The 23,461-nt window shown below is 34.8% G+C and overlaps 2 protein-coding genes across 2 annotated transcripts; one reads left to right on the top strand and one right to left on the bottom strand.

Moving 5' to 3' along the window:
* Positions 1–8,679: 8,679 nt before the first annotated feature.
* LOC104085069 (ATP sulfurylase 2) lies at positions 8,680–13,836 on the bottom strand. The gene is made up of 5 exons (XM_009589025.4): positions 13,043–13,836; positions 10,808–11,213; positions 10,455–10,715; positions 9,820–9,906; positions 8,680–9,070 (listed from the first exon to the last, which is right to left on the bottom strand). Exons 1-5 carry the CDS (start codon positions 13,609–13,611, stop codon positions 8,930–8,932), a joined length of 1,464 nt encoding a protein of 487 aa, XP_009587320.1. The 5' UTR covers positions 13,612–13,836; the 3' UTR covers positions 8,680–8,929.
* A 1,690-nt stretch (positions 13,837–15,526) lies between these two features.
* Positions 15,527–15,958, top strand: LOC138897989 (serine/threonine-protein phosphatase 7 long form homolog). The gene has a single exon (XM_070184019.1). The coding sequence runs from the start codon at positions 15,527–15,529 to the stop codon at positions 15,956–15,958; it is 432 nt and encodes a 143-aa protein (XP_070040120.1).
* Positions 15,959–23,461: the final 7,503 nt, after the last annotated feature.

The raw sequence follows: 23,461 nt of genomic DNA on the forward strand, positions 1-23,461 counted from the left end.
GATCAGGCCCTATTACTGGGCTCCATACCCCAGGCCCAACGGCCTGAGGTCCAGACTCGTTCAAAGGACTCCCAACTGGCCCAAGTTATAAGTCTGGCCCATTTATGAAATTCCTGTCAAGACGAAATCTGGAGAAGAACATCATTCATTCAAATTTCGAAACCATGTGTAAAGCTAGATTGGAGGTTAAATTTACAAAGATAGCATACAATCAGTAGCTGAATTCATGAATTATTACAAAACACTTTCAAAACAAACCTTATACAAATCATTCAATCAGCAAGCAACCCTTAAACTTGACGTTACAGAAAACTCAACTATTGCTATCAAGGGCACTTTGCTTATGAAGCCCTTTATTACACAACGTAATGCCTAACGTGACTCGGAGCTTCCTACCTGAGGACTTCTGCTTCCAATTACTTTCCAAACTTACGAAGATATAGCCATTGGGCTATTCTTCATAAATTGTTTGGCAAATCAGATGGCCCACATGCTCAGGTTTGATTAAGATACTGCTGGCAGTCTCATCCAAATGAAGTTATTTTTCTTGAGAATGTATATTAACAGCAATAGGAAAAAAAGAAAATACAAATGGTTAATCCAAGCAAGACAACTTAAACAACATTCATAACTAACAAGCCAGACATACCAAGCTGAAACACGCAACAGGTCACTATGAACGAACTAAATCTACCCTAAAAAAATCAGCAATAAGAAACTATTTAAATACATTAGGATTTAAGTCAATAAATCGAAAACACAGTGACAAGTCAACAAAGAGAAAGTTAGCAGTCCCTTTTAGAACATAACCATTGTATAGAATTATGATAAATACCTCACAACAGATGGACCAGCTGAAAAGCCAAATAAAGGCCAAAAGAGAAATAAATAACCAGCAGAACTGAGCAGCAACAAAGAAAACCAAGCGACAATCCTAGCCTTAAAGCTGAGCCTCAAACACAGCTAGTCAACAGCAGCAGCAAACCAGAGAAAACAGCCTTAAATCTGGGAATTTTCAGTATTCTCTAGAAGAAATCCATCTCAGAAAATGAGAAGAAGATTCAATTTCAGAGAATTCTCCCTAAAATCTGTCTATTCTCGATTGTATTTGAGAGGAATAAAACTCAGTCCTCCTTTCTTTTCTTTTTTTTTTTTTGTGTGAGGAGTGTAGAGCCCCTTTTATAGAATGTGAGCATGTGCTCATGACAGGTAACGAGAGAGAGATTAAGGGAATCTGCCAGCCTCCCCCTAAAATTAGGGGACTGACATTTTTTCCTAACAGAAAAATGGATAGTTGTCCACTTCTGATATATTTTATTTCATTTTCAGCATCTTTCTTAACAAATTAGGACAACTGTCTATTGTCTAGAAGCTTCTTATATGACTACTCACAATGCCCTGATTTTTCATTAAACCCTTTTAGAATTCTGTTTTTACTGCCCCTTCTATACTCTTTTAATCCTAAACCTCGATATTCAAACATAGAATCCCTAAATTAATTAGACAAAATCAACTCTACATGTTCTCATGCCAAAACAGAATCAATGCTATTAAATCTCAATAGGCATGCAAAAACAGAGAATCAAATTATGCTAAACAAATGAAACAGACAGTTTTAAAACTTGTAAAACAAGAGAGAACGAAACAGAAAAAGGATGGAAAATTAATCTAGAATAAGAAAAAGAAGGTTTTCTGATGACTTTAATCAAAAAATGAAATAATACCACGAGAACAGTCGATTAGTGTAAGTTTCAAGACAAATCGAGTCTTGAAACTTCAAGGGTTGAAAAAGAGTGAAACTAGGTTGCATGAGGGTTTTCGGATCTGGGATTCAAGGGTTTTGGGGAGGTTTCTGGAGAGATTGATGGGGGATTAGGGATTAGGAGGGTATGAGGATTATAGGGTGTGAGTTTGAGGGGATTTGGAGTAGCGCCGCCGGTGTGAGAATTTTGGGCGGCTAGGGTTCTAAGGGAGTTTGAGAGAGAGAGACGAGGGGTTTGGGGGCGGCTAGGATTTGGTGAGTTAGAGAGAGGGAGAGGAAAATGAAAGGGGTTTTCGGGGTTTGGGGGGGCTCCGACAGATATAAGGGTTAGAGGGGGGAGTTGCGGGCCGTTCGATCAAAGGAAATCAACAGCTGAGATCGCCGTTAACGAAACGACGTCGTTTTGGTTAAGTGACGAGGCTGGGCCGGGTAAGGGGGTTTGTAGGTGTTGGGTTGGGCGGATTTGGGGTAATTGTTTGGGCCAGAAATTATTTTGGCCCAAATTCGAGACCAAACAGATTTTTCTTTCTTTTCTTTTCTTTTTCTTGATTTTAAATCCTAATGAAATTAATTAATTAAAAACCTAAATTAAGTCCTAAATCAATCTAATTTATAGAAATAAACCTAGTTATCTATTTTACCATAATTAATGAATTTATACTAATAAAAGAAGAATTACTAATTTGCAATTTAAAGCTAAAAATGTAAAAACGACTCATATTTTTTGTGGTTTTCGTTTAATAATGCATTTAACTCATGCAATTAAATCTTAAATGCAACTAGACCAAAAATGTTATGCACGAAATACTTCAGACATTTTGGTATTTTTTTTTTTTTTTTTTATGATTTTAGAATGTTAAATATGCAATTAAATGCAAGCAACTTTTAACCAAAATTCCTACAAATTCTATAAAACTAAAAACAATTAAGAAAAATCTATTTGTGAATTTCTATAGGAATATTTTAGTCGGGCAAAAATCACGTGCTCACAACTAATTTGCAACTAAAAGCTAAGAATGTAAAAATGACCGATATGTTTTGTGCATTTTTGTTTAATAATGCAATTAACTTATGTAATTAAATCCTAAATGCAATTAAGACCTAAAATGCTATGCATGAAATATTTTAGACATTTTTGGTATTTTTCTCATGATTTTAAAAATTAAAATGCAACTAAATGCAAAAAAACATTAACCAGAAAATACTAAAAATTTTATGAAAATTAAATTAATTAGAAAAATCTATTTTTGTAAATTTTATAGGAGAATTTTCAGTCGGGCAAAAATTACGTGCTCACACATTTTGATATAAACAAAGAATACACATTATTATTATGATATATATTTATTAGCTACTTGGTGTCAATATCTATAACTAAAACTTTTTTCGCTATTATGTGAATATGTTGTCACACCGTACCATAAAAAAATTAAAAAAAAATGATGGCCGAACAAACTCCAATAAGCTATGAAAACCCATGATAACTTTAGTATTATAAAGATACTAGAAGTGTCAATTTAATACTTATTAAAGAACTAGTTTCTCAGCACGTGCGTTGCACGTGTATACCGAGTCATATTGTATACGATTTTATAAAATAGTATCAATATTATCAAAATAAAGATTTTAGTGAATAATTATACACAAATGAATAGAGTGCAAATTTCTGTAAATGATTAATGTTGATCGTTGTATGATGACTTGTTTGTTGTAGTCAAGATGATTGGATATCATCTAAACCTATGAAGATGAATAATTAAATTTTAATTAGGTATGTATGTTTTTCTTATTTTGATTTTATAAGGTACAAACATATAATGAAGCATTTCTCAACTGATATTTTCTTATAGATGTAATTCCCGATGTAATTTGCTTTCATCCGTTTCAATTAATTTCTTTCATGATTAAGACTCTTGTTGGTCTAAATTAATATCTCTCTTGAAAATGCAATATAAAATTGGCCCATGTAAAGAAATATGTAAATCTTCAAGTAAGTTAATTAGAGATTTTAAATTCTTAGATAAGTTACCTAGGGACTACAGATTTGTTTTGTAAATTACTTGCGAATTCTTTCACAAGAAAACTTTGATTCAGTAGTGTCAAGAAAAGAAATTTATTTGAAATTTTTTTTGGCAAAAAGTCCACAAGTAATTTCCCATGAAAAACTTCATGTAAATCCCTAGGAAATTTTAGGCCAAAACTTGTGGTAATGTGAATTCCTATGATAATTCCATAAGAATATCCCGATGAAAATCCACAAGTACATCCACAAGAATACTTTTACGCAGGAAATCCCCATGAAAGATTCATTGAAAAATTTCATTAAAATCTTTTGGTAAAAGTTTGTAGGTATAATCCATATAAAATTCTCGATTAACCTGAAGTTTTATTTTAACTCCCAAAAAATAAAATTATGTAATTTTTCCGGAAGAAAATAATAATGTCTAATATTGTTTTGTAGGTAAATTCCCATACAAAGATTGATGATACTCAAAACATTTTTCATGAAAATTCGCAAGTAATTTGTACATTTTTTAAATGCTAATTTTTTTTATTTAATCATAAATTCTATTCCACGCAACTTCATTGTACCTAAAGTGTTCATGCTCTATTTTTTCGAGAATATTGTTCCTCATAAATCTGAAATAAGAACTATAACAGAGGAAAAAAATAAAATTCATTACATCAGTATATAACAATGTATAGTTCGTACATGAAGAAACTAAAAATCTCAAACGTGAATCCTAAATAATATAATCAACTATTTTAAACCTGGTCATAGTCACTTTTGTTCACATTATTAAAGTCACCATAGTTTAATTATCATAAGGTTGATTATCTTTATGGATAAAGTTAGTGCATTCACATGTTTCATTAGTTCTTCTAAACCTCCTATTTGTGTTACCCAATTTTTTTCTTACGTCACCCAATATTTTTACTTTATCTTTATTTTGGTGTTGTTTTTCTTGCAATTGAATATACAGTTCAAAATTGAAAGCACAACCTTGGTCTAATAATTGCATCAACTTTTTTTATTGTATCCGTTGTTGATTGCTCATATTCAATGTGTTAATTCAAGCGCATTTACTTTATGACTAATTATTCTACATATATAATTAGAGAGCTTTTTGTTGTCTTACAAATTGTAACTTACAATTCAATATTGGTTCACCGTAGAACTTACGTTGCATTTTAATTTACATATTGTACAAAATAGTAAAACTAATATTGTATGATAGACGGATAAAATGGTCACTCGGTTTTTGAAGGACATAAATGACTATAAACTTTGTAAAAAATATATAGATATTATCAAAGTGTATTTGATTTATAAAATAAAGATAAAAAGAAACTTCAAGCTCCTGAAAATGATGAATATTAATATTTTTTAACTAACATAATATACGAAGGTCAAATAGGTGTACGGCCCCTTAAAGTTGGCTTCAGTTTTCATTTTGATACTTTAACTAAGTTCAGTACCTATTGGACACTTTAATTTCAATATAAATGTACCTATTGAACTCATATGCTAACATGACATAGTATCTATAATTACACGTTCTTTTGAGAGCGTGGAAAGAAAAATATAAGTAAATACTGCTTAATTCTAATTTTTTTCTCTTCTCTCCTTAATCTTATTGTTTGCCACCATCATCTCTAGCACGACTCAACCATAGCCAATACCTTTGACACCAAATTCCATCCCTACCGGTCCACATTACTGCCCAACCACCTAAACTTAGAAGCCTCTCCATTGTTGAGAATCTTACTCCATTGTAGTAGTATTCCAGTCTAAGTTTAATCACAATTTTGAACTCTAACTTCGTGGGATTAACCATAGACTATTATTGTCTATCTCGATTTTGAGATTTAGGGAATAAATTTGGAGTTCTAATTTTCATTTGAGTTGGAATTTGTTGGCTGAAACTGTTTGCTGCATGAGAATTAATTTGAGGATAAACTTTGACCTCCATTTAAAGGAGCTTTGAGCTTGAATTAAAAAAAAAAATCTGAAAACTTTGACTAGAAATTAATTGGGTGTTATAGATTCTTGTTGGAAACATTTTTGAAAATATTTTAAGCCGATTCGAATTGGGTTTTGGTTCGAATTTTTCGGAGCCTTCATTGCGAGAAAGACGACTTGGCTTCCTTGAATTCATACCTATTTTTTGAATTTAATCACTGATTTATGTTCGAATTTACGAATATGTTTATTTCAATTGGTTGTTGTTTGCTCAGATTAGTGATTGTGTGTGGTTCTACTTATTATCTGGAGAAGACGAGGAAGGGGTTCAGCAAGCCGGTGAGGAGTTGGGGACGATGGTAGGTGGGGGGGGGGGGGGGGCAACGAAGGTGTTGTGGAGGGCCTTTTTTTCTTTTTTTCCTCTTCGAATTTTATTTTTTTGTCTTGCTTACATGTCATTTTCTCATTGGTCTTGTTTGCCAAGTAGATAGCAAGTGATATTCACGCTCCAAACACAATGTAGAATTATTAAATTTGTGTTTAATCGGTACATTTTTATTGAAGTTAAAGTGTTCAATAGGTACTGAGCTTAGTTAAAGTATCAAAATGGAAACTAGAGCCAACTTTAATGGGCCGCCTAGGTATTTGGCCATATACGAATAAACTATGCCCAACCAAAGTCCTCTAAAGTGTTTGGCCAAACTTAATAGAAGCGGAAGCAGTTTTGGAGAGGCAGAAAAATAGTTTCTCCGCAAAATCATTTTTTTGAAAAGAACTTTTGAGAAAAATATACTTAGAAGCACTTTTTAAAATCCCGACCAAACACTAATTATTGCTCTGAAGTACTTTTCAAATTAAATAGTCAAACACAAACTGGTTCTCAATAAAAGTAATTTTCAAAAAAGCATTGCTATATATACATGCCGGGGTGTAAACTGTGAAATCTACACCAAAAGGCGATGATAATTTATAGATGCTCAAGTACGTTATCAGCGCAAAAAGCTCTTTCATTCTGTAATTTTTTGTAGATGGGTAGCTATTATAGGTCACAAATCACAATAGATCAAATTCATTGTAATGCCTTTAACTTTACAGACAATAACTTCAAAAAGTGTCCAGTTACAAACATTTCAAAAGAAAAAAGTCTAGGATGAAATCTCAGACATTTAAAATTGCATCCAGTAATTTAATTTGAATTTTAGCCTTTTAGAAAGCTGGGAAAGGCCATCAAACAACGACATATAATTTAAGGATGAAATTATAGGAAAATTACCTTTGTCATAATAGCATAAGTGGAACCAGTCAACCAGTCCAAATCAAACTAATAATTTGCCCTTTGAGTAATTATTCCTAAAATTTAAAGGAAATTAAATCATGAATTTCTTGAACAAAAAGAAATCAATTGATACAGATCTTAAGACAAATAATTGTAAGATCAGGCCCTATACATTAACAATTTAAATTAGTTAAATCATCAGAGAATGTAAAGGGAATCATGAGAATCTTGATCCAAATGATCATTCCATTGATATATACCTTATGGATAAAAAATACGAGAAGATAATCAGTTTGTGTGGTCACTGATCAGACAGTTGCGAAAGTTATACTTTGCATTTATTTGCAGAATTGTTGTATCACAAAGATAAAACCAAAGACTCGAAGAATGATAAATTTACCGGAGTATCTCCAAAACGACAACAATATTCACATTTTTGTTCGCAGTAAGACGTGAATTCCTATTTCTAATTATTCCTTAGAAGCAATGTCATCAAGGGACTATGAATAAGATTTCCATGCTTCTTCTGTTGTTGGTTATGCAGTCATGCAAGATATTGAGCAATTATATGATTTTATCAATTCTTCGTTCAATAAGAAAGAATATGCAGTGTGGAGATGAGACAAAGAAGCAGCAGGTGAAACGTAGCAAAGAAAATAGGCCAGAAGTGAAGGGGATTGTTTTTGGATTCTTAGCTGTAATGCAACTCTTCATTACCCTCATCTGTTACAACTTTTCAGTACCCTCATCATTCAGACTATTCAACTGCTAACAACTTCATTAATTAATAATTTATTGGATTGAATTAAGAGAAGGGTAGAATAACCATTTAGTTTTTGATGGTTATCTTGGTAATTTAACTTTGACTTGAGGACCTTCCCACTTTTAGTATAATCTGATTAACCTATCGCCAATTGCTTCACAATTAATTCAAATGACCCACTTAATAGGATCTTGAGTTCTTAGTTGATGGTAAAACAAGCAGTTAGCCAAGAAACAAAAATGTTGAAACCCGGCCCCAAGAATCTATTTCTTGAGAGCTTAGCTTCTACTTCCACTCAACTCAGAATTAAAAAGAACATTGAAGCTTATACTGGCTTGAAATTGGTTTCAATCATGAAAAGGGTTTTACTTTCTCCAAATATACTCTCAAACTTTTCATGCTATCCTTCATCAACCGTAGGTCAACTCAGTAGTGGAAGAAGAAAAATACTAAGTATCTAGTAATTTTCAGTTAGTATGTAATTATAATACATCACGTATTCGAGTCGTAGAATCAATCACTAATGCTTGCATTAGGGTACATCATACCCCTTGTGGTGGGTACGGTCCTTCCCTGGACCCTGCGTGCAGGATGCTTTATCCACTGGGCTACCTACTTTTTATGTAATAATAATTCATAATTCGACTTTGATGAATACCCTCTAATATCATCAACAGCCATCCTAATTACTCATGGCTTCTCATGGAATCCACAGCATTTTGAAACTCAATGGATTGTCAGCTTAGTAGCCACTTAAAATGGAGAAGCAAGAAACAGCACAAAATATTTTCAACTTAGAGAATTTCAGATGTTAGGTGGTATACCCCCCCTTAATTGGTCTGGCTTTATGTTCTCGAAATTTAAGATTTGGCTTTACATTTATCCTGAAGAAAAGAAGCTAAAAGACTGGCATAGAACAGTTAAAAGACAACTTTTTTAGAATGAATGATCAGTACTTCTAACAAAAAATATAAACAAATCAATCCAAATAGCAGAGAAATACCAGCAAAAGATAATTGATAGCCTCAACTGGATTGTCCAAACTAAAGAACATGAGACACGATCAATTCTCTCGTTTCAAATTTTCAAACTAACTTTTTTCTTTAAGAATTATCCGCAAGACCTAAAGAGAACTCAAATTTTCTTGTACTCTTAAAAGTATTATCACCGAGCAGTAAGAACAGCAGAGTTCTGTACACCATCCTCAGCCTGCAAGCTCTCATAGTATTTGACCAATACTTCCCACCCCCCAGGACACATGAAACCATCTGGAGGATTCTCACCCGTTCTTGCATAAGTTCGCATCTGCAGAAGAGGTCATCAATTAAAAGTAAACATCATAGTCAGTGAAAAAACATGCCGAGAATGAAAAAACGTACTAAGCATAACATTCAAGCTGATGCACACTCTACCAACCAAATGAAGAATGTAGCATGCAAAATGGGAGGATAGGCAAAAATCTCAATTTTAATTATCATATGATAACATTTTATGCCTTAACTATCAGATAATCTTCCTTCTTTCCCTCAATAAAACTTCTGATACTCATCATTAGAGAACTGTTTTCATGGCCTTAAGCTTGTAATCTCAATATTGTGAACCAACAGTAATACAAACAGCTTTTTACCCGATGGAGAAAGCCCAAGCCCGAGTTTGTATTTTCACATGCAGATCAGATGCCATTTCACAAGTGTGACTCTTAAGAATATCAATATGTTAAAGCAGTTTAATAAGAAAGAACTAGATAATTAGTGTTGGGTTCTTCTTTTCCTGACATCTTTTTCTCTCTCAGTCGCAAAGAACTAGAAAAATATTGCCTAAACCAACTTCTAGGTAGAGCTTGTCGTTTACCCCATGGAAAATCCCAAACCCGACTTTGTATTTGCACATGCAGAACAGATATCATCTCACAATTTTAACTCATAAGAAAATTAAAATTCTGAAGGATTTTCATAACATTAACTAGCAAACTAGTGTCTAAACCAACTTCTATGTGAGTTTCATTGAAATACAAGAACCACCAAAATAACATGGCACCATAATCCCGTCCTCACCTTGGTACCAGAAATAAAGAGAAACTCTTTAGCACGTGAAGGGTCGAAAAATGCCATCTTCTTATCGACTGTGTCATATGCTGCCACCTGCAAAAGATAAACAGAAATTTGAAGTTTAAGAAGATACTCTGGGCCTTTACATTTATAGAAATCGAGATGAGTTCAGGAAAAGCTGAAGCTAATTACAATGACAAACAGTAGAGGAGAAAGATGCTTTGAACTTAAGACGAAACATCAATAGAATCTGTCTTGACTTCACCATGTGAATTGGGGCACTCGTATGCGGGTAATATATGAGCACTGCTAATACTAATTACTCCCTCCGTCCCAATTTATGTAACACACTTTCCTTTTAATCCCAAAAAGAATGTAACATTTTCATTTTTAGAAATATTTTAACTTTAAAATTCTCATTTTGCACTTCATGAGATGATTTATAGTCACACAAATGCTTAATACTTGTTTTAAACCACAAGTGTCAAAAGTCTTCTTTTCTTTCTTAAACTATGTTCCCAGACAAACGGTGCCACATAAATTGGGACAGAGGGAGTACCAGATATGCTAGCAGAATATACTCAAGTGATCTCTGAGAAAAACTATAAAGGTTAATGCAATAAGCGAGGTTGGCAACCTACCCTGAAGGGCAGAATGTTCAATTTCTCAAGACCAGGGGCCATGCTTAGAACTTTCTTTCCATGATCTGGATCATACAAGTCCCTCTTCTCTTGTGGGTGGCTCATACCAGCCGGATCGCGACCTACAATGTAGAAATTTGCACCCGCATTTATCCGTGCCTTTGCATGCCACTGTACTTCAGTAGGTCCAGCATAATGCATTGGTGAGGGAAATATGGCCACAATAGTAGTCTCGGGATCGAGAACTCCATCTTCTAGGACCTATATAGGTGCAATTCTCATTAAGTAACAGCACTTCAAACCCTAGAGGTCGAGCAGATAGATGAGAGATAAAGGAAATGGAGAAAGTTAACCTTGCTATGTTGTTCCATACGGACATCTAGTGGCACGTCATCAGCCTTAGTGAAACCACCTAAAGGATGGAGCAGAAGAATTGGATTCTTGTAACCCATTTCCAAAAGTCTCCTCCGTGTATCATTCATAAGCAAAGCATGGCCATTATGGACAGGATTTCTCAACTGAAAAGCAAATACTGCATCTGCCTCCCGTCGATCAAACTCATTTCGAAGTTGTTGGGGAGAGAGCCTGTAGTGATCAAGACCATCATTATATTTGATAGGCTTTATGACTTCCAGATCTCCACCAATGAGCCAATTTCCAGCAGGAGTAATTACCTCCTCAACATAAGGTAATCCTGGGGCTGTAGTTCCCCATGTTCTTGCAATTCTTTCTTCTTTGTTGTGCTTGTAGATCTCAATACTGCCGAAAAGAAAAGATATTTAATCATGAGAAGTTCTTCTCCGAACAGAAATAGATCATAACAACCAGGTAAAAAGTAGACATTCTCATTACAATTACGAATGAGTAGATACTTTTATAACTACATGTATGAAATATGAGTTTACTAGAAAAACTCACGGATCATTGGCATAAAATTGGAGGCAATTTCTTTACACTAGGCCACTCGGAGGGGGCGATGAGCTGCTAGAAAAGTTTCATTGTGTTTAAGCGATGGTACGCTAAGTTGAATACTGCAACAATTGCCGGTACAGATCCATTCCCACTCCCCAACAACAAGACCATATAACTTCACTGATAGAGAGTTAAATTATTGTGGAGTCTGTGTATTCATCGAACGGATTGGGAAGATCCCATAATATCGTAAACACATTTTCCTGCTTCTTTCCTGTCATTCATATTTTATCTCTTTTATAAAGAAGAGTTTCAACTATTATTCATGTGAATATGATTTCAAGTCTAGGTGCTCCTGAAGTCACTCAAGTACAATTGATTTTTAACCTTTCTTTTTTATATTGTCATTGCCATTTTGTTACAAAAACCTGGATAGAGGTGAAAACCATTATAAAGTAAGCCACTTGAAAGATAAAAGCATGGTTCAAATGGAAGACCATTTCGAGACTAGGTCAGTCAGATTGTTAGTGCTTTTTAAAACAACAAAACTAGACCAAAGATGTGAAACTTAATGATACAATTCTAATACAACTAGACTGTTGAAGACTCACGCTTTACTATAAAGAAGCAACCTAATTAGCTTGACATTTTAAGAATAGATATTCAATGTCTAGCACTCAAGGGTGTAGCTTAGCAGTCAATAAAGTTGGAGTGGACCATGAGAAACTACGATTCAGATCTCGTAGAGGTACAAAAAGTCGAGTGATTTCTTTTCATCTCTATTCATCTTTGTCTAAATCTTGGTGGATTGAGTTACTCAATCTGGTGATAAGCCAGCAACAGCAGGGACCTAGTGGATTAGTCAAAATGCACATAATATGACCCGAATGCTACAACAATAAAAAAAATTAGCTATTCATGCCTATCACAACTTGCTAGGACTTAATGAAAGAAGTTGTGTTTCTGTTTTGTGAAACTAAGTGTATGCAACACAAAACCTCATTGCAATGATAAAGTAACCCAAGACCTTTATATAACCCCTTTTGATACTCTTACACAACATACAGGGGCGGATCCAGCGTAGCGTGTCGGGTTCATCTTAATCCAGTACTTTTGTCTTTCGATGCGGAGCATAAATTTATGTGTAAAAATTATCTAAAATAAGAACAAATAGCATATATGAACCCATAACTTTAATAATATAATGAGTTCGAAATCATAGAATTCAAATCCTTGATCCGCCTCTGACAACATATGCAAACTAATTTTGCAACTCAACACCCTCCTCACATCAGCTTACATAAAGGTTGGTTCTAATACCATGTGAAAGAATTTGAACATTTAAAAGGATGAAGGCCAAGACTTCTATAAACACTTCTGGAAGCCCTTACACCACATATCTAAGCAATTGTATAACAAGACATGTTTTTATCAGGGCAGGAAAAGGCACATAAAGATGTCATCTTGCAGTAATTGAACTATAAAATCCAAACATGAAGTAGCAATTGTAGCATTATTATCTTTCCGCAGGGAAATTTTCAATCTTTAGCAAATGCAAAACAAACAGATATGTTAAGGCATAAAAAAAGAAGAAGGGAAAATAGAGATAGAACATCTCTTTAAACCCCCCTAAAAAAAAACAATCTCTTATCCACAAATGTATATAGAGTCCTCACCTTCTAAGAATGCCAACTAAATCATCATTTGGCCCAACTAAAGCAACATCACTGGAGGCACCAATCTTCTCTTTATCTTCATCATCAATTGCCAAAATAATAGGAAGTGACATATTGACAATAGACCCATCTTTCATTCTAAGTGAATTGAAATGTAAGCTCTGCAAATACTCATCCTCTCTCATAAACCCTTTAAGAGGACTAGCCCAACCTTCACTAATCACATGAACCCATTCAAGATCAATCTTTGTCAGCTTCACTTTTGCCATAGTTTCTGCCTCTGCAATTTTTGCAACCCTTTGATTCTCAGGCACCACAAGATCCACTAAAGAACCCCCATCTGGTTCAATCAAAGAACTCTTCACACTCATCCCACAAGACCCTCTTGAAGAAGTTAAAGAACTCATCTTTTTTCTGTGGGAAAACACAAGGTGAGATAATTTGTCAAAATGGTAAATGGGGTTGGCTTTAAATTTGGTGCAATTGTGACTAAAGGGGTTTTTCTTGCTAGTGTTATTACAATAGTGGAAAATGGTACTAGTAACGTGCAGTCTAATAGCTAGAGACATTTTGAAAATGGGGAGTTGTTGGGTTCTTGGGAAAATGGTGGTTGGCTCTTGTTGTTAGACGAAAATGCAAATGGTGTTAGAGATCCAAGAGAATTGCAGGGGTTGTGGTTGTGATTAAAGATTCAGTGGACATGATTTTTAGAGGGGGGAATGGGAATTGGAATATAGAGATGGTATGCACTTTGGACAATGCCTACGGACCACAATTTTGCTTTTAGCTTTGGTGCTGATAGACTGTAGTCCTTCAAAAAGCTCATTCTTTGCGTTATTCTTCTCTTTTTTTGTAATTCTTATTTTTTAAAATCTTAGGTGGATGTGGACTGATTGATGAAAGAGAGAGGTTGAAAACAGGACCTTGGTCACTTGCTGGAATAAAATAGTAGATGTTTCGTGTCATTTATTTTCTTTGAGTTATTGGTATCTAATTTAATTTTTGGAACATAAATACATCGGGACGTACATATTTAGGGGCACACTCCGACGTATGTTATAGGAAAAATGACATTGTGTCATCGCTCTCAAAATAATAGTCAAAAAAAATATATTTTTATATATATATATACATTTTATCGCCGTGCTTACATTTACAACATAATGTGAGGATGCAAATTGAAATGTCAGGGAATGTTGTTATTAGATTTAATTTATATTTTATTCCGATCTTTTCTGTCCTTATACTATTGTGTGGACTGACTTAGCTGAAGCCATGACCACTGCCGCCTTTTAAATTGAAAGAAGAAGTGCATGTCATGAGTGGACAGTATGCTTGATGGGTACCCAAAAATTGAGTCCGGAATCAAAATATGATTTTTTTTTTTACTCAAACAATTGAAATGCGTGAAAAAAAAACTTAGTGATCAAAATACATATAGTGTCCTTTAAAAGGGCGATATATATATAACTGATTAGACGTCCAGGCATAGCGTAGTTTATTAAGACGTTATATGTATAGCGCCTTAATAAACGGCGTTATACCCCTTCAAATACCGTCACTTCCCTTTTATGTTTTTTTTGCGATTAAACTGGTATGTTATTTTTATCCGAACTAAGATATTAGTGTGCTAAAAAAAATGTAAAGATTGAGAAATTATTATTATTTGTTCAAAAAAATATTAATAAGTTACTTTTTATTGTTGTATATGTATTTTCGTGAATGTTTTGTGATTAAATGTATTTGTTATTTTTATCTGGTTTAGATTATTTATTTGCTTAAAGACTAGTAATATAGTATCATTTTAGCGTAGTAAAATGTAGTGCCTTTTAGCGTAGTATCCCTATAGTTATTAAAATTAATCATTTAAGTGTATCTCTTATACCCAAAAATACGTCAAAATAGCTGATAGATCAAACACAAACTCTGTCCAATTCTAATCAACAATCGTAAGAAAATAACATGAGAAAATAATAATATTTTCTGGATATCTTAGTGCTACTGAGCCTCAAATATCGAGCCTGGAACCTATATGTGAATACTTAATAATTAAATCTTGTATAATTATAAAAATTAATTATTTAATTTACAAACAAACATATAAAATTATAAAACTAACATGTAAAATAATAAAACTAACACATACAAGAATTTCGGATATCTTGGTGCTACTGGGTCTCAAATATCGAGCCTCGAACTCATATGTGAATACTTAATAATTAAATCTTGTATAATTATAAAAAATTAATTATTTAATTTACAAAAAAAATATATATAATTATAAAACTAACATGTAAAATAATAAAACTAACACATACAAGAATTCCGGATATATTGGTGATATTGGGCCTCAAATATCAAACCTGAAACCCATTTGTGAATACTTAATAATTAAATCTTGTATAATTATTTAATTTACAAACAAACATATAAAATTATAAAACTAAACATGTAATTAATGTTGTGTAATTTACAGTAGACGATATGGAGGTTCCGCCTATGCATCCCGGACCTTCTAGCGATGAACTGATGTCGTTACAGGGCGATCATAGGTCCTCCCACATATGGGAGGGAAAGTTACTGGCCCAGACTCTCCGCGTCAGGAGAGTGGACGACATGTGGGACTTTCTGAAGGGCAAAGTTCTCCATTCCCGTGTAGTCAGACGCCTGCAGGATACATGCTTCTATAGGATTTTGGAGATCAGGCGGCTGCAGCTCGATTGGTCTTTGATCACGGCCCTGATAGAGCGATGGCGACCGGAGACGCACACATTCCACTTGCCCATTGGCGAGGCCACCATCACACTGCAGGACGTGGAGGTTATATATGGGCTGCCCGTTAATGGACACCCTGTTGCTCTGCCGCAGGCCATGAGAGAGCTGATATGTGGGCAGTACCTGGACATGCTGCAGTAGCTCACTGGTTTCCGACTACAGGAGGAGACTGCACTGGCTGGGGCCAGTCGTCTGCAGCTGACGACTATCCAAGACCATTTGGAGGTATTCTCGGTTCTTCGTTATTTTAATACTACAACACAAACACAAACATAGTAACTTAACCTAATTTAAATTTAGTACAACTAATGAAAATACATGACACGGAAAGCATAAAGATAAAATACTACACTCAACACATACATGTCATTGTTTAGTCACTACCGCCTAGTATTCTCTGCCCCAACCACTTTAATTTCTCTTTCAGCCTATTTTTTTTCTTCTTCCGCCTCTTTTAGTTTCTCCTGCAATGCCGCAATTTCTCGTTTCATTTCAGACTCACGACGTTGGTATTCACAGTTCATATCCCAAATATACTGCAAATTTCGTTTGTAGCATTCCTTCTTAATGGGTTCATCAAGCCATACCTCAAAATTGCAATAATTTCCGTCATTTCCTCCAAACCTGTTTACACACATCCAGTATCTGTGCCCAACATGACCATCGGACCAACAATCCTTCACCATACCGCTTTTACCACAATAGCACATTGGTACATAATTGCGTCCAGATATTTGTTAATACAAAAAAAACCTGCTTTTAAATAAGGCAATGCCCAATCCGGGAGGTCGAATTATTTTAGGTATAGCGCCCTTTAAAAGGGTGCTATACCCATTTGAATTATTGTTATGTCAGTTAAGCGCAGAAGAGTTATTTTATTGATAGGCCCACAAAATATGTATAGCATCGTTTATAAAAGCGCTATACCTGGCAGTCTTGTACCGTAGCGCCTTTATAAAAGGCGTTATACATATAGCGCCCTTTTAAAGGGCGCTATATGTATTTTGGTCACTAAGTTTTTTTCACGCATTTCGGTCGTTTGAGTCAAAAAATACTACATTTTGGTTCCGGACTCCCCAAAATTTTGTACCATATGGCTGGTCGGGGTTTATGGAAAACAATCTTTTAATTTTTATAAGGCAGAAGTAAAATTTGCGTATACACTATTCTTCTCAAATATTACTTGTACAATTGTACTTGATATGATAATGTTGTTACAATAATAATAACATTCCCAGTATATTCTCATAGTGTGAGAGGTATGTTATTGTTGCTATCACTATGAATTCTTTTACATATAAAAATATGTAATTGGTGGATCTTGTATACGAGAGAAAACACAAGGAAGGCGATAAAATAACCCATTTGGATGCATAGATCATGTGTGGTAGGGTTAGTCTGTTAGATCTCAGTAAATTTCAATGATGCAAAATAATCAATTACTCCCTATGTGCAGGAAAAGATTCTGATCAATAAAATGGAGGAAATGAATCCAAAGAAAAAGGAAAGAGAAGCGGACAAATCAATCAAAGAAGAGAGCAAAATCAATTAAAAGAGTTATTATATGAAGGATCTAAATCAAAGGAGATTACGGGCATGAATTCATCCGCTAAAGATTCTCCCACATAATGATATCAATCGAAGGCATCAATCAAGAGATTTGGCAACGGGAATACTCTCTCATTTAAGGAAAAAATCACTCAAGCCTGCGAGCCAAGACAAGTCAACAGAAGAATCAATATCGGAAAGAATCAATCTACGAATCTGTATGAATACAACTCCTTTGGGTTCGCAATCTCTCAAAAAGATGTACAAGACTTGAAGGCCTCGAGAAGTATAAATACCTACTGCACTAGCTTTGGAATGACATACTTTGATCAAACCTACTTCAATCTCTTTATTCTACTTCAAACAAAATAATGTAGTCTGCTTTAGATTCCTTTTGTAATAAAGAAGAGAAGAGAGAGAGAAAAGAACACTGGTGATGAATTGTATCAATTATAGAGAGAAGAACGAGTGACATAAGTTGTTGGTGTATAACAACATTAACTCAACTGTACTAAGCCACTTCATATTTGAAAGAGATCACCCATGCAACACAAGGGGACTGGACGTAGGATACACTCTGAATCTGAACCAGTATAAAAATATACCGTGTCATTTACTTTCTGCAATTTATCTTTTACATTCTATTCTTGATAAGTCGAGTCAACTAGAACTCAAACTAGTCGACTACCTCGAAAAAGAAAAAAAATTATAATTCATCCCCCCCCTCCCCCCCACTTTCAATTGGTATCAGAGCAAGTCTCACACTTTTGCTTAACCGCTTGTGAGAAAAGATCATGGCCAATCAAATAACTGTTGGAGCACTCTTTCAAGAGGGAACGTCACAAGTTAGACCATCATGCTTCAATGGACAACACTTTTCTCACTGGAAAGTGTGAATGGAAATCTATGCAAAATCTTATGATGTGAAAGTATGGCGTGTTATCAAAAAGGAAAACTATCCACTACCAGCAGCAGCTCAACCACTCGTTGATCCTGAAGATATAGATGAATACATAGACGAACAAATGGTGGCCGTTCAGGTTAATGCTAAGGCACGAAACTTGTTGTATAGCGCTATAAGTGGAGAAGAGTATGAGAAGATTTCAAGCTGTGATACAACTAAAGAAATGTGGGACAAATTGGAGGTCACCTATGAAGGAACCAACAAAGTGAAAGAAACTCGGATAAACATGTTGGTTCATGACTATGAACTCTTCCAGATGAAAGAAGGAGAATCCATTGAGGAAATGTTTGCAAGATTCAGAAAAATCATTAGCGATTTGAAAGCTTTTGATAAACCCTATTCAAGTGATGATCAAATTCGAAAAATCCTAAGGAGTTTACCTACCACTTGGCAGACAAAAATAGTTGCACTCGAATCTCAAGATCTAAACATAATTTCATATGATAAACTCGGAGGAGATCTTATAGCATTCGAGAAAACTCATCTTAAGAAGACAAGTCGGGAAGAAAAGAAGAAAACGGTTGCCTTCAAATCTACAACTGAAGGACCTGAAAATAATATTGATGATGATCCAGAAGCCCTTGAAGAAGAAATTGCTATAGTATCAAGAAACATAGATGGGTTAATGATAAGGTATAGAAATACAAGAAAGGGAAGGATGTCATCTAGGCGAACTAGGCAATACAATGAATAAGACAAGAATGACGGAAAGTGTTATGAGTGTGGAAGGTATGGGCATGTTCAAGCTGAATGCCCAGATCTCAAAAGAAAAGTCTCTAGAGGGTTCAGCAAAAACAAATACTTCGAAAGTTGGAGTGATGAAGAAAGTTCAGAACACGAAGAAATAGCAAATCTAAGCTTCATGACCATCCTGGAAAATGACATGAACAAATACTCTGGCTGCTAGACTGATGAAGATACATCAGGCGATGAATGCAAGGAAAATACTGAAAACTATTTTATGGCACGAGGTGAAACAAGCGAGGTAAGATCTTATAACTGTGATAGATGTAAAGAATTACAGGACATTCTTGACCTTACTCTAAAAGAGTCTAAAAATGTTGAATGAATTAAGGAGACTCAATAGGGAAAAGAAAGACTGGGAACTTAAGCTTGAAATTTGTGAAATTAAAAGAGATGTACTTCAAGATAAAGTTCAGGAACTGCAAATGCAACTAAATGACATGCGCAAATCCACCAGTCATAGTTTAGTCAAGTCTAACCAGGCGACTTACAAGTCAACTGAAAAAGGACTGGCTAGAGCTGAGTCCACATATACTAACACAAGTGGTAGATCAAAAATTGAGTCAACCCCTATGTGTCATTACTGTAGCAAAATTGGACACAAATATTCCTTTTGTCGATTTCGTAAATCTAATATTTCAAGATGGATTTGAAAACCCAAAAACAATCATGATTCTAGTAGAACTAACCAACAAGGACCCAAGCAAGCTTGGGTTACTAAAAACAACAACAACAACAACAACAACAACAACAACAACAACAACAACAACAACAACAACAACAAAAATAACATACCCAGTATTATCCCACACCGTGGAATCTGGGGAGGGTAGTGTGTACGCAGACCTTACCCCTACCTTGTGAGGATAGAGAGGTTGTTTCCAATAAATCCTCAGCTAAGGAAAGCATAAGCACCACATTAATGAAAATATAGACAAGAAGGGACAGACCACAAAGTCATATAAAAGCAGAATAAAAATAACAAGGTAGTAATGTGATCAATAATGAAAGAAAATAACGGTTAGTCAGAAGAGCCTACTACCAATAGAAAGTGAGACTGCGTGCCAATACTACTAATATGAATACTCTAGATTACCTACTCTACTACCCTAATCCTCGACCTTCATACCTTCCTATCAAGGGTCATGTCCTCGGTCAGCTGAAGCTGCTCCATGTCTTTCCTAATCACCTCCCCCCACCTCTTCTTTGGCCTACCTCTACCTATTTATAGGCCCTCCAATATCAACCTCTCACACCTCCTCACCGGGGTGTGTGTGCTCCTTCTCCTCACATGACGAGTGACAAAAATCTGTTCAAAGAAGTCACAAAAATAAATGGTGGAAATGTAAAATTTAGTGATGATTCAAAATGAAAGATAGTTGGTGCTGGTACAGTTCCATTCAGAAATAATTATGATATTACAGAGGTATATCTTGTAGATGGACTCAACTACAATCTTTTGTGCATAAGTCAGCTATGTGATTCGGGATATGAAGTAAAATTCAAGAAAACAGGATGTGCCATTGAGGATGAAACATGTAAAATTATTCTTCCAGAAAAAAGGTATGGAAATGTCTATATTCTTGATGGCATTGAAAATCTAGACAATGACATTTTTTTAGCATCTATATTCTTGATGGATTTGGCATAAAAAACTTGGTCATGCAAGCATGCATCTCTTTGAAAAGTTGTCCAAGCATGATTTAGTTATTGGTCTTCCCAAACTAAACTTTTCTAGAAATCATGTATGTGATGCATGTCAGATTGGTAAACAAACTAGAAATTCTTTTAAAACCAAGGATATTGTGTCCACTACCAAGCCATTATAATTACTTTATATGGACCTGTTTGGACCTACTAAAACTTCCAGCATTGGAGGTAAACGTTATGCTTTTGTTATTATTGATGATTGCTCCTGTTTTACATGAGTAATTTTCTTATCTCATAAATATGAAGCTTTGAAAATTTTTGATATTTTCTGCAAAAGAATTGAAAGAGAAAAAGGGTATCTGATCACAAACATCCAAAGCGATCATGGAGGAGAGTTTGAAAGCACATCCTTTGAAGAATTCTATAATGATCAAGGGTATATACATAACTTCTCATCCCCTAGATCACCTCAACAAAATAGAGTAGTTGAACGTAAGAATAGAACTCTACAAGACATGGCAAGAACAATGATATTAGAACATTCACTGCCAAATCAGTTCTGGGCAGAAGTAGTCAGTACAACATGTCATATTCTCAATAGGTGCCTCATAAGACCTATTTTGAAGAAGACTCCATATGAATTATGGAAAGGTAAGAAGCCAAATATTGGCTACTTTCACCCGTTCGGAAGTAAGTGTTTCATTCAGAATAATGGTAAGGATAACATTGGAAAATTTGACCCAAGGAGTGATGAAGGTATTTTTATTGGTTACTCTATTAACAGTAGATCATTTAGAGTTTACAACAAACGTACATTAGCCGTAGAAGATTCAGTGCATGTTATATTTGATGAAAATAACTCTGTGGCCGAGAAAGAAATTACTGCAGGTGATGAAGACACCAGCCAAGAAGTATCACAGACAAATAAACCACAAAAGTCGATTGATATCCCAGCTATACTCAAGGAGTCAACTAATGAACCTGTGATCATTCCTGCTGAACCACAAAAGGAGTCGACTACTTCAACAGTTGGAACCCAACCGAATGAATTGAGAAGTGAACCTGAATATCCTAAAAAATTCATCATAGGGGATCCAAGGGAAGGGATAAAAACCAGAGGGTCTCTAAAAAAGAAAGCAAATATTGCACTCATCTCTCAAGTAGAACCAAAGAAAGTTGATGAAGTCCTAAAGGACTCCAGATGGATATAAGCCATGCAGGACGAACTTGATCAATTCGACAAAAACCAAGTTTGGAAATTAGTTCCTAAGCCTGCAAACGCTACTATAGTCGGAACAAAGTGGGTATTTCGAAATAAGCTAAATGAATAAGGAAAGTTAGTAAGAAACAAAGCTAGACTAGTAACGCAAGGCTACTCACAGCAGGAAGGAGTCGACTATAATGAAACCTTTGCACCGGTAGTACGGTTAGAATCAATTCATATATTGCTTGCCTATGCATGTTTCAAAGGTTTTAAACTATTTCAAATGGATGTCAAAAGTGCTTTTCTAAACGGTTTTATTGATGAGGAGGTATATGTAAAATAACCTCATGGTTTTAAAAACTCACAATTTTCTTATCAAGTTTGGTATGAAAGATTGAGTTCCTTTTAACTAATCATGGGTTCACCAGAGGTAAGGTGGATACTACTTTATTTATAAAGAGATCTACTGAACTCATTATTCAAATCTATGTAGATGATATCATATTTGGTAGTACTAATCTTCTTTTATGCAAGGATTTTTCAAATCTCATGCAAAGTGAGTTCGAAACGAGTATAATGGGAGAGGTGACATTTTTCCGTAGACTACAAATCCATCAATCAGAAAGTGGAATATTCATCTGCTAAACCAAGTATACAAAGGAATTGATTCAAAATTTTGGAATGAGCAATGCCAAATCAATTGGAACTCCTATGAGTTCGTCTACAAGTTTAGACAGGGATGAATAAGGAAAATCAATATACGAAACCAAATATCGTGGAATGGTTGAGTCTCTACTATATCTTACGGCTAGTCGACCAGATATCATGTTCAGTGTTTGTAAATGTATCAGGTTTCAGTCAGCTCCTAAAGAGTCTCACTTAACAGCAGTAAAGTGAATTATTCGCTATCTCATTGGAACTACCTCCTACAGACTTTGGTATCCTCACTCTAACAATTTTAAACTTGAGGGTTTTTCAGATGTTGATCTTGCAGGTGACAGGGAGGACAGAAAAAGCACAAGTGAAACTTGCCAATTACTGGAAAAAGCACTAATCTCCTAGAACAGTAAGAAACAGGGATCAATGGCTCTTTCCACAACTGAAGCAGAGTACATTGCAATTGGACAATATTTTTCTCAATTGCTATGGATGTCTCATCAATTCAGTGTATGAATTATTTTTTAAGCATGTTCAAATATTATGTGATAATTCTAGTGCTATTTGTCTATCAAAGAATCTCGTGCATCATTCTAAAGCTAAGCATATAGATATTAAGCACCATTTTATTAGAGATCATGTTCTTAAAGAAAATATTGAATTACTATTTATAAGTTCCACTGATCAATTAGCAGACATTTTTACAAAACCCTTACTAGAAGACAGATTTTGTATATTACGAGACTCTCTTGGCATTATTTCTATAAACTCATAACTTTAGGGCCTTTGTGGTATTTTTAAGTATTATTGTATGTTAGTTTAGTTATTTCCTTAAGTGTCTAAGATGCATTAATTATGTGTCTGTTGCTTTTCCTTT

The sequence above is a fragment of the Nicotiana tomentosiformis genome, chromosome 8, assembly GCF_000390325.3.
Source record: "Nicotiana tomentosiformis chromosome 8, ASM39032v3, whole genome shotgun sequence".
Lineage (NCBI taxonomy): Eukaryota > Viridiplantae > Streptophyta > Magnoliopsida > Solanales > Solanaceae > Nicotiana > Nicotiana tomentosiformis.

What these genes read in the sequence shown, in the direction of transcription:
- LOC104085069 (XM_009589025.4), bottom strand. Translation starts at nt 13,611, where the DNA reads ATGTCTCTAGCTATTAGACTGCACGTTACTAGTACCATTTTCCACTAT. An exon ending in TTAGTTGGCATTCTTAGAAG is followed by an intron (nt 11,214 to 13,042) that starts GTGAGGACTCTA and finishes TCTTTTCGGCAG; the next exon opens with TATTGAGATCTACAAGCACA. An exon ending in TCTTTATTTCTGGTACCAAG is followed by an intron (nt 9,071 to 9,819) that starts GTGAGGACGGGA and finishes CCTCTTCTGCAG; the next exon opens with ATGCGAACTTATGCAAGAAC.
- LOC138897989 (XM_070184019.1), top strand. Translation starts at nt 15,527, where the DNA reads ATGGAGGTTCCGCCTATGCATCCCGGACCTTCTAGCGATGAACTGATG.